The sequence below is a fragment of the Cervus elaphus genome, chromosome 20 (genome assembly GCF_910594005.1).
Source record: "Cervus elaphus chromosome 20, mCerEla1.1, whole genome shotgun sequence".
NCBI classification, from domain to species: domain Eukaryota; kingdom Metazoa; phylum Chordata; class Mammalia; order Artiodactyla; family Cervidae; genus Cervus; species Cervus elaphus.
In genome coordinates, this window is record NC_057834.1 from 88,420,260 (window position 1) to 88,436,101 (window position 15,842).

Consider the following 15,842-nt stretch of genomic DNA (forward strand, 5'->3'; position numbering starts at 1 on the left):
TTTTTAAAAACAGCTAAATTGATTTGAATAAAATTGTTTTAGTGAACTTTATTAAACATTTCTGGTATTTGAGGGTAGTCCTATATTTAACATACTTTAATTTCATAGGAGGTATGCCTTTTGTAACTCAGTAAAGAATCTACCTGCAATGCAGGAGACTTGGGTTCAATCCCTGGGTCAGGAACATCCCTTGGAGAAGGGAGTAGCAACCCAGTCCACTATTCTTACCTGGAGAATTCCATGGACAGAGGAGCCTGGTGGACTACAGTCCATGGGGTCACACAGAGTCAGGCCCTACTGAGTGACACACACTTTCTCTTTCACTTTTCATGCTCTTTGGAATGATAAGAGGTATGCTTTTTGGAATACAATGATACAACGTGACTGCAAATAACCTCAGCTCTCACACATTCAAGAAGTGCGCTGACGTCTGAGTATGAGGCAGAAGAGGGTACTTAAAGTGTTAGCAATACTGTGCAATTAATAGAAGGACTTATCAGAAGAAAGGTCAAATATGATTTATTGTATAATAGTCTAAAAGTTAGTCTTTAAAAATGGAAGAACTTTTCTTTCCCCCTTGTAAGCTAAGGCATGGTGTAATTAAGCCGAAGAATCACACCACTGAAGAGACTGAGAAAGTTAAGGGGCAGATTTATATTGGTTAACTTGAATCTGTAGGATTGCATCTATTTGGGTGCTCTGTTCAGGTAAGTAGTAAGATTGAAAGAAATGATGGAAATAAGAAGTGGTCTCTGACCATCACAACATCATAAAGCACTTATCCCCCCCCCCCCCCAAAAAAAAAAAAATGTAGCTCCTCATCTATACTTTATGCCTGGAAGAGTTGGTGTCCTTGTATGAGGCCATGCCCTTGAAGTGAGAGTTGCTGATGAAGACCAAATATCAAAAATTATATATAACTTTATTTTCTGTTCATTCAAGCTACTGAAAAAAAAGATGGTTTATATGTTTGACTATCTCTGTATAGAAAGTAAAAGCTGATCTTCCTTTGATTTTTTTTTAAAAAGAAGTGGTCTCTGTATCACAATCTCATTTTCCCACTTGGAGTGGTGGTGAAGTCATCACTCCTCTAAGAATTGGTATTACTCAGTGTGGCTTTCAGCAGTGCCTTTGGGAAAGAAGTTACCCATTTAGCTAAAAGATAGCATCTAGGATTAGATATTGCTTGTAAAACCAAAATATTTTATTTAAATGAAATTGTGATTTTGTGTTAAATACCCTGGTATTTTAATGTGGCCCTGTATTGACAATAAAGTCAGTATTTCTCTGCATTAAATCTTCCTATAAAAAACCAATGGAAGAAAAAAAAAAAAAAAAAAAACCAATGGATTATGAAAGATTTGTGTAGTAAGTCCCATAACTTTGACTTCAGAAGGTAAGAGACTTGAATAAGTCCTACTCTTATAACTTAGTAATTATGGGATAGCAAGCAAGTTTTGAACCGTTCTAAGTCTGTTTTATCTATAAAATGATGAATGAATATTATATTGAATGAATTTAGTAATTTCTCGGTATGTATTAGTCATATGTGTAGACTGGTTTTCATATAGATATAGACTGATTAAGGAAATTACCAGGATTTTTCTTGAGGATATAAACTAATAAAGATATAGCATCCTGTGATACTCCGAAGTATAAGAGAATCGGTAAGAGGATTTCTTTTTCTAACTGAGAAGTCCCATACCGTTAATGAATCAGTTTTTTATGAAGAATTGAGTGAGGGACAATCAAGTGCACAGGAAGCGTAACATGCTGAAAGGCCCAGATATGAGCATGATGACTTGAAAAATACAGCCAGTTTACTGTGTTCACACCTTGAGTGTTGGAAACACACTGACAGCAGAGAGAGGCTGGAAAGGAAAGTATAAGCCAGGCTGTCCAAATATCTTGGTAAAAACATTGAATGATATGCTGTCCTTAAAAGTCTTATTAGTCCTGAAGACACCAGGAAATAAAGAATTTCAAATAGGACAGTGATATCAAATCTATCTTTTAGGATAATCACTTGAATATGATGAGATGAAATACGGCTAATCTCGATTTCTTTTTCCAAGATTTTTTAATTTACTCTTCGTTGAAAGAAGATATGACAGTTTATAGTTAAAAAAAAAGTAATTGTTTCTTGTGCAGGCTTGTCCCTGGAAATTCTTCATAAGGACTGTTGTGCTTGAGGCAAACCTGGTTTAGGAAAACCACACAGGATGATTTAAGACAAAGCATTGGATTTGAAACCAAAAGATCTTCATTCCTATCCCAACTCTGCCACAAGCTAGTTTTCTAGGAACTTATCTGAGCCTCAGTTTTCTAAAATAAACGATAATTATGGCAGTAAAAATAATAGAAGAATTTGGAAGTTTCCACCTTCTATTTTTTTTTTCACCTATTTTTTAATGTCCAGTTAACTTGGGGTTCTGTTTATTTGTTAGAGAGGGGTGTGTGTGTGATTAATTGATTATGGATTTTAGATGCAAATGCATAACTTTTGTTTATTCTAGCTAAAACAGGGACGGATCCAAATTCAGCAGCTTGGGCTGCTTATTATGCTCACTATTATCAGCAACAAGCACAGCCACCACCTGCAGCTCCTGCTGGTGCACCAGCTACAACCCAAACCAATGGACAAGGTAACTATGGTAACTAAAGACTTTTATTTTTTATATAGAAGTGAAAACTTGTGTTTGGAATTATATATGAAGTACATCAGTGTATAATACCCCCATATTTATAATACTCAGTTAATAGCTTAAGTAAGTAGCCTTCGCTTTTTAAAAACAAGTTACTTTGAGATAACTGGTAAACCAATAAAAGTTGTAAGATACATTACAAAGAATACCCAGATAACCTAGCTGTTAAAATGTGTATATCCCCCCATTTGTTCCATCACCCTATCTTATGTGTCCATATCTATTGTCATTAGTCTTTTTCAGAATCATTAAGACCAAAGTGTAGACTTAATGGCCCATTATCCTTAAGTACTCCTGTGTTTTTCAAAAAATATATAACCATCACACAGCATTCAAAATCAGTTAATCAACACTGATACATTTTACTATCCCAAGGCATAGCCCTTACTCCATTTCACCAGTTGTTCCAACAGTTTCTCACCAATCGAAAATAATTCCTATCTTTTTCTTTCAAAAGAGTACAGACCTTTTGTGATTGGGTCAACCATAGGTCCCTTCAACCTTTTCTCATGAAGATGAGGTCATGATCATGTTTCCTGCTTACATACAATATGGCAAGAATAGCGCAAAAAAATGAATGAGGTCTGCCAAGGTTCTTTAAAATCACCATTTTTCTCTTTGAAATTAATATTGTCAGGAGAGTTATAGCAGCAGCAGGAGAGTTATACTGTGATTATACCACTGTTCTATTTTTGGCAGGACAAGTGGGATAATTTTATTTTAATTTAATTTAAAGACACAGTAGAAGTTTTACAATTCAGTTTGATTAGATGTGATTTATAATTTTAACTTATTTTAAAACAAATGAGAACAAAAATAAAGAACTAGTACAAATTATAAAACTATTAGAGCAAAGAGAAGTTACCTTTCTGATCATAACACCACAGCTAAACTTCCTTAGAAAACTTTCTAAGATTTCTCAGCTAAACTTAGGATTCTGTTCCTCATTGAAAGCCTTAGCATTCGTTGATACTGCCTACCTAATTTCAGTTAGAAATATGATAATTTTTTCTACATTTATTAGGTGGTATTTTACTATATTTGCTATAAGAAAGAGCTTTACTTTTTTTTCTGTTTATTTCTTTATGTCAGTGTGGATTTAGTAGGTTATATTTTAAACTTAGCCAGATTGCCCTAGGATTGGCCAGTCGGGAGCACCTTCAAGATGGCTCTTGTATTCCTGTATTCTTTTGACATGCCTGTCATTTCTTTAAGCACTTTCCTGCTTTCTTGCACAATAAGATGCTTACTTTGTGCTTTTGGAGCTTCAGCCCTTGAATTAGCCATTTTTCCAAGGAGCCCTGATTTTTTTTTAGTAGATGATGATATTTAGAAGCTAAACAGTTGTCACTGAGGTGTGACCGCTACTAGCTCCATTCAGTGTGCAGAACTAGGAAATGAATTTACATGCATGCATACCTACGTACATATAAAAATACATAAATATCCATATGTGTATATATTTTTTAAACTATACATTCATATAACCTGCAATTCTATTGTAAGACTTGAAAGTTTTTTCCTAGCTTTTCTGTCTTCCATGCTTATACATGGTGAAAGACCTGGTGTCTTCAGTGTGTTTTCTTATTTGACCAATGAATTTACTTATATGCTCAGTATAACTACTCTTCTAGATAAATAGGCCATCTCTCTGCCCAATATCTCTGTTCCCCCAGAATCCTGGGTGGGTCTTTGGCACCAGCAAGGATGCCACTACCACACAGCATTTCCCACCCCTCAGTCCCCGTGACAGACTACTCCCAACTCCTCTCACAAGTAAAAATAACCCCAGGAGGGCCATAATTGCTTTCTAAAAATCTTAATCATAATTTTTTTATGTTTTTCCTGAATAAGGAGATCAGCAGAATCCAGCTCCAGCTGGACAGGTTGATTATACCAAGGCTTGGGAAGAGTACTACAAGAAAATGGGTATGTTCTACATTTCATTTTTTATGCGTTTTATTAAATTAAAATATTCAGTAAATACCACACTAAAAGGTTAAAGGTTTTTATAGAAAGCATGTTTTTTCCATGGTTTTAGTACCTTGGACTTCTTTCAGTCAATAATTTAAAATCTTGATGTGTAGAAGGATACATTCCAAAATCACTGAACTCTCAGAAGTATCATGGTCATTACAAATCATTGTTTAAATTGTGGTTAAGAAATTGTTTTATTTCTAAACACATTTATCAGCCACTTACTAATTGGAACTAAAATATAGAGCACCAAGCAAAAATTGGTTGTGTGCAATGTTATTTTTTGCTGCAAAATAAACAGATACAGAAGTAACCTACAGTGATAAAGGAAGTTAATTAAATAACATTTGCATATATGAAAAAGGAAACAGTCACCTAGAATTGCTGTCTTCATTCAATAAACATAGAACATGTATTACATGCTAAGCATAGAAATAGATGCTGGGAATGTGATTGTGGGCATAACACCTAGGAGTCCCTACCCTTCTGGTTATTATATTCTAATGGAAAGTACAGTTGTTAATAAAAGTACTTTGCAAATACATTATTGCAAACTCCTGTGAGTGAAAAGAACTATACAGTGATTCCCCGCCCCCCTTACCCATGGGGGATATGTTCTAAGTACTTCCCCGCATGGATTCCTGAAAGTGCAGATTGTCCTGAGCTCTATATATGTACTATGTTTTTTCCTGTTATAAGGTTTATTAGTTAGGCACAGTAAGAGAGTAACAACATTAATAAAATAGAACAATTATATTGAATGAAAGTGAGCATGAATGACCTCTCTCTCAAAATTACCTTGTCCAAATTTAATGCCTTTTCCATCTTAACCAACCATGTGTCACACACTGTAGCCGTAACTTGGATTTTGAGGAGTGACAGCAAAACTTCGATGAATTTTTTTCTGCCACAGTTTAATAGATTTGTTCTTCCTGTAGATCTTAGCGACCTCAGCATACAATTTTTTTCTTATTAAATAGATAGCTTTTTACCTTTTCACTTAAAGGAAAAGCCTTCTTTTTGGCATATCCCAGTTGCCAGCATCACTCCTCTTGCACTTTAGGGCCATTATTAAGTGAAACAAAGGTTACTTGGACACACCAGCACAGCAATACCAGCACAGTCAATATTATATAAACAAGATGGCTACTGCATGACTAATGGGTGGGATATGCTAGGTAAAGGGACAGCCTGAGATTCCATCTTGCTGTTCAGGATGATGTGCGGTCTAAAACCTCGTGAATTGTTTATTTAATATTTTCAGGTCACAGTTGACCTTAGGTCACTTCACTGCAGAAAACAAAACCATGGGTGGGGGTGGTGGGGGGCTACTGTCTGTTCACTGACACATGTACAGTACATGTGTACATGTATAGTACGTATACAGTACATGTATACTGTACACGTGTGTACACATGTACAGATTGGGAAACAAGTCACACAACTACAGAGTGGTGGAACCAGACTTTGGAACTCTTAAGAAGGCCCAAGTTCTGAACCTGTCTCCTGAGTTTGCATTTTTCAGGGACCGTTTCAAATCCGATGATGTACTTCTGGATAGATCAGGCTGTTTCTTGGGTGCTTATTCTCTTAGTCATTTAAAATTAAATGACAGACAAGCTAATCATATAAACTTGCCCATTCTGCACTGATATTGAAAGTATCTATTGGTGATAGGTTTATCATAAGATAATAGTCTACTTGTGATTGATTCTCAGTGTAAATTTCAGGATTATTTGCCAAAGAATGTTTGCCATTTTTCACAGAAAAAAATTTCCAGAATGGTGATTCTGTTCCTTTATGTGAAGGTACATATAACTGGTGATAAGAATGTTTTGTTTTTGTGGGCCAGCTTGACCCAGCTTATCTCAGGCAGACCTACAACAACTGAAATTCTGCAAAAAGAAATTTTAAAAATACTTTAAGACAGAATACTGTAATTAGGGTGATCACACAATTTATTGCTCAAATTGGGATACTGTTGAGAATAACTGGGAATGCTATTAGTAATCGTTCCTTAACAACATAGTGGTCATGACCTGTGGTCACTCTAGCTTTTATGAAGTAGCATGATTATTAAAGGTTAAAGAGTTATATTTTCACAATGGGAAGTATGCTTTATATGACCCCTACATTAATATTGAAATGGGGTAAAAACAAACCTTGTTGGTAGACTTAGGTATTTAATAAATTCACGTTTTACTCACCCAAAATGTGTTGTATAATCTGCCAGGTCTAACCATTCAAATCTTTATTTTTAAGGGTAGACATTTCACTTTGTCTTTTTAAAACTTGTGTTCTTTTCCCTGCTGACTGCTGTATAAAATTGTAATTATAGAGGTAGTCTGCTTGTCTGTCTTGAAACCTTTGTGGAAAAAGGTGGTATAGAAATAACTTAAAACACTATGTCTGACTGAAGATCCTCCTTAACCCTTGCCTTCTTTTCACTTGTTATTTTTCTGTAGCACTGCAAGTATAAGCTATTAATTTTATGAGCAAAGTGAACTGGTTGAATGATTCCCCTTAAATGTAAATCTTAAATAATGTTAGGTGATCTTTAATGATAGCTGCTGCTGCTGCTGCTGCTGCTAAGTCGCTTCAGTCATGTCCGACTCTGTGCGACCCCATAGATGGCAGCCCCCCAGGCTCCTCTGTCCCTGGGATTCTCCAGGCAAGAACACTGGAGTGGGTTGCCATTTCCTTCTCCAATGCATGAATGCATGCTCAGGCGCTTCAGTCGTGTCCAACTCTGTGCGACCCCATGGACAGCAGCCCACCAGGCTCCTCTGTCCACGGGATTCTCTTGGCAAGAACACTGGAGTGGGTTGCCATTTCCTTCTCCCTTAATGATAGCTACAAGGTCTATTTTTCCTGTGTAAGTTTTCTTTTGTTTTGGATTTTTTTTTATATATATATGATTGATTACTTAACCACTTTGATTTTTTCTAAGTGCATTGCTTGTCCTTAAGACCTTCTTAGGATAGCTACAAATAAGAGACCTTAAAGGATAAAACTAATCAGTTTAATCTTTGATGTTTTTAAATGGGAGGGAAAGAAAGAGTACTAGAATACCAGGGAGAGACAATGATCTTTATCTCCAAATCAACTCCTTTATTTGTAGAGATTTTTACTCTTCCAAGTGGCAGAGGTAGGATTTCCTAGGACTCTGGATGTCCTGATTTCCATCCAGTGCCCTTGTCACCATACTAGGAGAACTGTCCCAGACTTTGAAGCCTTTTCAGCCTTTTCTGTTAAGAAAAATCTTGAAGGTTAATGAAAGAAACTGAGAAATTCATATTGCTGCCAAATAAGGAATGATAGTAATCTGGATGTGTGTGCTTTTGATGCTAGAACGAAAGAAAACTTTTCTAAGAAGTAAACTCCCTAAAGAGAAACAGGGCCTCAAAATAGAGATATAGGAAGTTTCTATTTGAAAGAGAGTAAGTGATGACATTTTGGGATAAGTTTGACTTCAGGGAGGCCCTTTCAATGTTAAGCTCTGATACGGTGAACTCTGAACCCTTAGCATATGATACCTTAAGCCTTTAAAAGAGCCAGGAGAGTGTGGTTGTGGGAAAGATAAAGGTGTCTGAGGATGGAATCTATTCAAGCAGAACTGTCTCTTAGGCTGTAATAGAATGTTGCATGTGAACTCTAGGGTGGTAAGTCTTATCTCTGGAATGAAATGAAATGAAGACTTCATACATTGTCAAGTTATATGTAAATGTTAAGTAATGTTCTACTGAAGTATAAACTAAACTGTCCCAGTTCAAAACAGTTTTTGAACTGAGGAAAAGAATAAAGGGAACAAGTTAAGTACATGCCTTTCCAAAGGGCAAGAGGCTAGAGGAAGAGCCAAAACATAAACAGATTAGATGGGAAAAGTTCTTTCCCTGCTTTTCAGCTGAGCAAAAACAATTGCATTTGCTCTTCATATAGGAGTGGAATGAGTTTTTCTATGGATGCTTTCAAGATTGGAGTTTCGGATGTTGATGACTTAACCACGTGTTTATGTTCCTTGGAGTTTTAACATGTTTACTTTCAGGTTTCCACAGGAATATTTGAGTTGGAGGGTGTTTTTTCAGTGAACATTTGAGTTTGATATTTTCTTGATATGTCTCCATGATACTGTAGTTTTTTCCCCTCTAAAAATGAGTATCTTTTAATGAGGTTTAGTTCCATTTTTAAACCTGAAGTGGATGTTGTTGTTGCCTTAAATTTGGCCTCAAAAAATTTGTGTGGTTTTTTTATTCTTAGTACCAGGATATTTGGCAGGTGTCTAAATACTGAGACTGGTTTTATATTTACTTGATTTGTGTCTCATAAAATAAAAATATTAAATTCATTTCCTAGAAAGAGTATGGAAAACGAAAGTGTGGTAATTTTGTTGAGAGAATATAGGATTTCTCTGTGCTGCTACCTGTATAAGTAGGGGGAGTTTCTTGTTTTTTAAGTCATACATCTTCCATTTTTATTTCCTCGGTTGCTTTTATTCTTTAACCAGTTTTGTGATGGTGATAGGCTATTTTCTAAAACTGCCTTGTTGGCACATCTAACAGACATAAAACGGCTTTCTCTTGAGTATTTTTTGTCTGGCTGTCATAACTTCATAAAGCCAAATGAATTACAAACTAAATAAAATTCTGTTCAAATAAAGGACTTAAGTAGGAAAAATTATGTTCTCTTTCTCTCCAACTTTTGTTTTTTTTAATAACCTTCAGAAAATTGGAAAACCAGTACAGCAAACACCCATATGTATATTTTCTGTCCAGATTCACCATTTTCAAAAAGTTTGTCATATGTACTGTGTGTGTATATATACTTGTTTTGGTGCCTGAGCCATTTCAAAGTAAGTTGCAAGCTGTTGCTCTAAATAAATTTTTAATAATATTTAAGTTTCCCTGGTTGTCAGAAACAATGCCTTGTAGTTACCTGTGTGTGAGAGGTGGGGTTGTCATGTTTTTTTTTTTTTAATGCAGAGCCAATTCAAATTTCATGCGTTACACATTTGATTATGTCTCTTTAGTCTCTTAATTCAGGAAAGTCACCCAGAAAAAAGACCTCTTTTTGAAAGCTGTTGAGCTTTGTGTGTCATTGATTTTGTTGCTTAGAACCTCTTCAGTAGTGATTATGATGTCCTGCAACAGGTTATTTTTAATAAAATTGTTATCATTTGAGCACAGCGTATTAAAAGTAAATATCTTATTAAAAGATATCTTAAAGATTAGTGTTACACATAGTTTATAGGTTACTAATCTGTAAACAACAAATCTTGGCCAGATCTTAAAATAATAGCTTTTAACTGGGTTTTTGTTTCTTAAGAAATATTCTTTCTCTTCACTGAAGATTTTCATTTTATTTTAAAACTTGTAGTGTAGCAAATCCGAATGGAGAAGAAAACTACAAATAGTGGTCCATTCATTCCTCCCAACATAACCATTGGGGAACCTTGGACTGCATGTTTCTGACTCAATTTAGAATATGAATAGTTCATAAAAACTGTAACTGAATCAAGAAACTATGTAGATAGTTTTGTTTTTTATTAAAGAGTAATGCTAAAGAACTGAAAGTTATGATAGTATGGCAAAAAGAAACTAAAGAGCATTTTGATTTTTTAATTACAGAGTAGTTTTTTGACACTAAGGAATATTAAAAATAGAACAGGAGCAATTCTGACCCTCTGTGCTTTTGTCTTTATAACCTGTACTTACAGTGGATATAATTTTGTATTAAAATTTAGGGGGTTTTTTTTAGGTCAACAAGGGCAGACACAAGATTATTCAAAGGCTTGGGAGGAATATTACAAGAAGCAAGGTATTGTTTTTATTAGAAATGAGATTCTTTGGGGCTTTTAATTGTGGTTACAGCAACAAAGTTGTTCTGTTTTCTCAAAAGGTCAAGCAGTTCCTGCTCCTACTGGTGCCCCCCCAGGTGGTCAGCCAGATTACAGTGCAGCCTGGGCTGAGTACTACAGACAGCAAGCAGCCTACTATGCCCAGACAAGTCCCCAGGGAATGCCGCAGCATCCTCCAGCACCTCAGGTATAACAGACTTGCTAATGTGTTGATTTCAACTTCAGTCATGTTCTATGCATGTTTACTTTTGTCTGGGATTCTGTTTGCCTTTTAAATTTTTATCTGGCAAAACTATAAATGAAGTACTGTGGTATATTGTTTGGGTTTTTTGTTTGTTTTTTATATTGCTTTCTGGCATCTGAGTGCTGAATATTTCTATAATGCCTTTGATTTTAAAAATAAACTTTTTTCCCCCAGGGATTTGCAAATCATGCAAGAAGCCACCACCATTTATATTAACCAGTTTTTCTTTCTTAGAGGATTCACTCCTGAGTTAGCTCCATTTAAAGGATTTTCTTTAACTTTTTGTGTATTTCTTATGTATCTCTTCTGCACAGGGCCAATAATAAGAAGTGGACAATACAGTATTTGCTTCATTGTGTGGGGGAAAAAAACCTTTGTTAAATATATGGATGCAGACGGCTTGATGAAGATCTTAATTTTGTTTTTGGTTTAAATAGTGTTTTTCCTTTCTTTCTTTCTTCCTTTCTTTTTTCTTTTTTTTGAAAATGTACAAAATATCTATCACTACTGATAGGAGGTTAATATTTCTGTGTAGAAATGAAAATTGGTTTGTTTTTAGTATTTAGTGTAGATGTACACATTCCAGCAAATGTATTTGCAACTATTATGTGGTTAATGCTTTGTGATATAAATGTACTTTTTTCAATGTATACTTTCACTTTTAAAATGCCTGTTTTGTGCTTTACAATAAATGATATGAAACCTCCTGTGTCGGTAAGTTGGATATGTGGGTATTTAAAGAATTCATAATTTCTTAGTAATGATAAATTAAGATACATATACACAAATATATAAGCTTCCCCGTGGATATTAATTTGAGTTTTAAACACTGGCATGTTTTCTTCCCCCTTGCAGTATAGTAGTAGATTGGAGGATCTTTTCCATTTATTGTATTTGGCTGTTTTCAGCACAAGTAATCCTGATATCTTCATTTTTTTCCTTCTGTTTGATTAAAAACTGCATGTGTGTACAATGATCTTTTGGCATACTTCCATTGCATTAACAGTGAAATTTCCTTTTATACATGACCACTGTTTCAGACCTGTACTGCTGCTATAACAGTTAACCTTTCTGTTTTTAATTTGATAATTACTTGATTTCCAAGACTGTTTCAGCATAACTAATTTTAAACAGTTTTCAGATAGTAAATATGAGTAGTCTATAATAAGAAGTTTTTTTTTTTTTTCATGTAAAGGAGCTTTTGCAAGGTATGCAATATTAGTGTGTTTCTTTCTAATGTAGGGTAGAAAAAGTGAATAGTATGCAAAAAGTATAGCTACAGTGCATCTGCCATTGAAACATTATTGCGGTATGAAAATGTTTGAGCTATTTTTTTCTTTTTTTTTTTTTCCTTTTTGCAGTATAGATAAGCTTCGTTTTGTAAATGCACAAGTCCAATCATTGAATCAACTTAATTTTTTTATGTACTTGAAATCATTTTATTACTCTATAACACTCATGCTGAAGTTCTGATATTTTGTTGAAATCCATTGTTTTACTCTTTGCATATTTGTTGGCTCTTTGCATATTAATATATTAGACTACATGCAAATACAGTCTGTCTTGCCATTGTCTGTTGAAGTGCAGGTTTGATCCAGCCAGTATAGAACTAGCTCTGTAGGGGTGAGGAGGACTGTGCTGTGTATCATCCTTGATTGTGTTCCTTCAAGGAGCATTGCACTGTAAGTACATCAGAATGACAAATTGATGAACTGCAACAGTATCTTTTTGTCAATGTTCCACATAATGCAAATGCCATACTTTGTTTGAATATTATGTTGGAATACAGTGCTTATATCTTGGAAACCATAACTGCTTCTTAATTTAACATAGAATATTCATAGATCTGTATTTTTTTTAAGTGAGCTTAATGGGTAAGTATTTTTGATATGCTTTAGCTATAGCTAAAGAAAACTCATCATTAACAAAGTTGAATAGTATTACTCATTGGTGCTCCTAAAATATATTGCTTTTCAATGTAAAATAATGCATATCTTATATATTAATTTGAAAGACTTGAAATGTATCAGACAGGGTGGTTTTCAGTTTGCAAATATTAAGCAATGTAGTGGTTTTAATACCATTTCCTAAATATATATACTAGTTCTTTCATTGGTAGGGGAGCACCATTTGTTGTTCTGAATATACTATAAAAGGAAGATGTACAGGACATAAATGTTGAGATTATTTATAGGGTAGAGAATAGCGGTACAGTTCATTGTAGATATTTTGAAATGTTTTTGACTATCTTATAGAACCTAGAGTGACTTTTCCCTTGCCCTTATTTAGATATGGATATGTAGTTCTAGTTTGAAGTTTTAATAGTTAAGGAGTTATCTGTTTAAGAGTAGGGTATTGATGTGAACAGTTTCACTATTTTGCATGATACTGTTTTATAGATGACCTTTTAGGAAAGTGGTGCATTTATTAATTAAACTGAAGAGATAGTTTTCAGTTGGATTCAGTATCATAACTCACAAATTGGAGGCTGTTGATTTTGATTCATTTAAGGTTTAAAATCTTTATTAATTGCAAACAGTGCAATTATTTATACTTCACAGTGCCTTCCCAGACCTTCCACCTTAGGTTCTGCTGCAAAAAGCAACAGGTAAGCACAACCTAAGGACATATATAAATAAATATTTCAGTACATTAATGTTGTCCCTGTGAGGTTTTTGTGGTTGTGTATTCAAAAGCAATCTGCTACTGCTTCCCCAAAATGTATTTTGTTATTTATGCTACCATTTCAGTGGAAAGTCTGTAAGTTGTTCAAACAACTGTTTACTTTTCTAGGTGATGTTTTTATTTTGATTTTTCTTTTTATTAAAACAAAAAAATGATGAGTAGATTGCTGCTGTAATTAAACTACATCCAAACTTTTTATAATCTTTTCCCTAATATAGGAAAATTGTTAGAATTTTAAAAGGAAAGTTACATAGTTTTCAAGATTTAGGAGATCATTTGGTCAGAAACTTCAACAGCCTTCACAGTCTGTTAATGATTGACAAGACATTTTCTTTGCCCTCCAAAGCTATGGAGTCTTTACTTTTTTTCTTGTTCTTGAACTATAGCAATTCAGTAAGGACGTTATGGGTCAGAGTTTTATTATGACCCTTTTTTCTTAAGACAACTCAGTTTTCCTAACTCTTATATATATACACCGAAAGAAATACTGGCAGTATGTTTGATAAAAGGCATGTGCATCAGTGAAATGTTAACTGTATAGCAAATAACCTTTCATAATCTGTATAGCAACCAATATTTTTCTGATTTATAATACTTTAATAACTTGACGCTGCATTTATTTTATTTTTTGCCAGTTTTAAATGTTTGTGTGTTCTTATAGATAATTTTAACTGGTAAATATTTTGAGTTAAGATGAATGTATTAAAGCAGCATCATATCAGTTTTGTTTATTCGATTTCTAAAATGTGCTGATCCTTTTAAAACTCCTGCTTATCTTTGCAACAAAGAAAAATATTCAAAAAATACTGCCTTCATTTTCACACACAGTGCTGAAGATGCTGCAAGCACCAAATCATAGCTCATAAAATCAGGTCCTGAGATAGTTACCCATAAAGAGGAATCCTTTGAGTGTATGCCATTGGTGAGCCGATGAGCATGGACCATAGAAGGGCTCAATGTAGAAGGTAAAATTGGCAAATCGTAACTGAGAAAAATGAAATGTTTTCCCATACGTAATATGATACAGGGTGTACTGTACCTGCTTTTGATCACTTTTCATTTTAAAGTGCTATTCACTTGATCTTTAAATGTTCCATGAAATGTTAAATTTTGAAAGTTATATAGTTATTGCACCACATTTATGTGTGTGTATATGTGTTTTAATAGTCAATGTTAAAATTGATAATATAAAGGAGCTCTTTGAACCTTAAGAGCCTGTCAAGTTTTGCTTAGTTGTAGTTTGCATTTTTATAAAAGAAAATACATATGAATGCTAATAGATATTGGGGCATTGTTTCTATCTCATGAGAATTTTTTTATTCATTAGCATAAGCCTTCATTGATACTGCAGGCATTTTTTAAATGGCGCTAATCTTAACCTTGAAATAAATGGAAAGCAGAAAAGGTGAGCCAGTTGATTTGAATGCAGTGGTGTTAGGAGTGGTAGAGACAATGTTTGGCTTGAAATTGATTTATTTAGCACTTATACTTGACAATATGTTTTTGTTTTTAAGATTTCATAGTGTGGTGATAATTAGAATTCTTATAGTTTGATGTTTCTCTTAGAAATGGGAAGTAAACTTTTATTTTTAATAAATGAAAATGGTTTTAATACTAAAATTAGTCATTTAATACTAGTTGTTTATGAGCATTGTAAAATATATTCTTAGACAAATACCTGAGTAGTTGATTTACAGGAGTGGGTTTGTGTAGGAGTAAACAATACCTTAAGAGGAAGATAGGAATATATTCAGAAGTGATAATGTTTGTTTGAATACTCTTGCCAGGAGAACCACTTCTACCTGCAAAGTTATGTTCTTTAGAATAAGGTTGTAGAAATTACTAGTTAATAAAGATGTCTTTTTATTTTCTGAAAATTCTGCCTCACTTTAAAATGTATTTTAACAATACCTAAAGATAATTTTGACTCTGAAAATAACCTTATTTTTTGTTTAGTCACATGAGTTTTCTTGCCACAGTATAAACTTCTGAGGGATTTTTTTAAATTGGTGCTTTTAAGAAAGCAAATAAGTCCCAGGATTTTATTTTCTTCAGTGATACCCCTTATAGGAACTCATAAATGTATTTGCACATATATATATTTTTTCTTATGCATGCTCAATGCATTTTCGTCCTGAGAAAAGTGTTCTCTACAGAAACTACCCGTGTAAAAAGAAGATTGGCTTAAAATGGCTACTGTGATGGGATCAGTGTCTTAGGGAGATGCAGCTTGGACTTGAGGTAAATTGAATACTTTACAAACTGTGATTTAGTTTGTTTTAATACCATTGTATGTAAAGGGGTATATGATTGCTGTAATTTTGTATTGATTATGGTTTCCTCAATAAAAAAAATAAATGTACATTGGTGAATATTA

The 15,842-nt window shown here is 34.0% G+C and overlaps 1 protein-coding gene across 24 annotated transcripts in view; it reads left to right on the plus strand.

The window, feature by feature from the left end:
• Window positions 1-15,842, plus strand: part of FUBP1 (far upstream element binding protein 1) — a 33,709-nt gene extending 17,867 nt beyond the window's left edge. For 4 of the 24 annotated variants that reach the window (XM_043878762.1, XM_043878763.1, XM_043878769.1 and 1 more), the window contains 5 exons: window positions 2,517-2,654; window positions 4,560-4,634; window positions 10,437-10,496; window positions 10,578-10,723; window positions 12,363-15,842. In XM_043878762.1, coding sequence (XP_043734697.1) covers window positions 2,517-2,654; window positions 4,560-4,634; window positions 10,437-10,496; window positions 10,578-10,723; window positions 12,363-12,401 — 458 coding nt within the window. In that variant the 3' untranslated portion in view covers window positions 12,402-15,842. Of the gene's footprint in view, window positions 1-2,516; window positions 2,655-4,559; window positions 4,635-10,436; window positions 10,497-10,577; window positions 10,724-11,094; window positions 11,487-12,362 lie in introns of those variants that run through there. The other 20 variants (XM_043878779.1, XM_043878778.1, XM_043878774.1 and 17 more) reach the window with 14 other exon arrangements.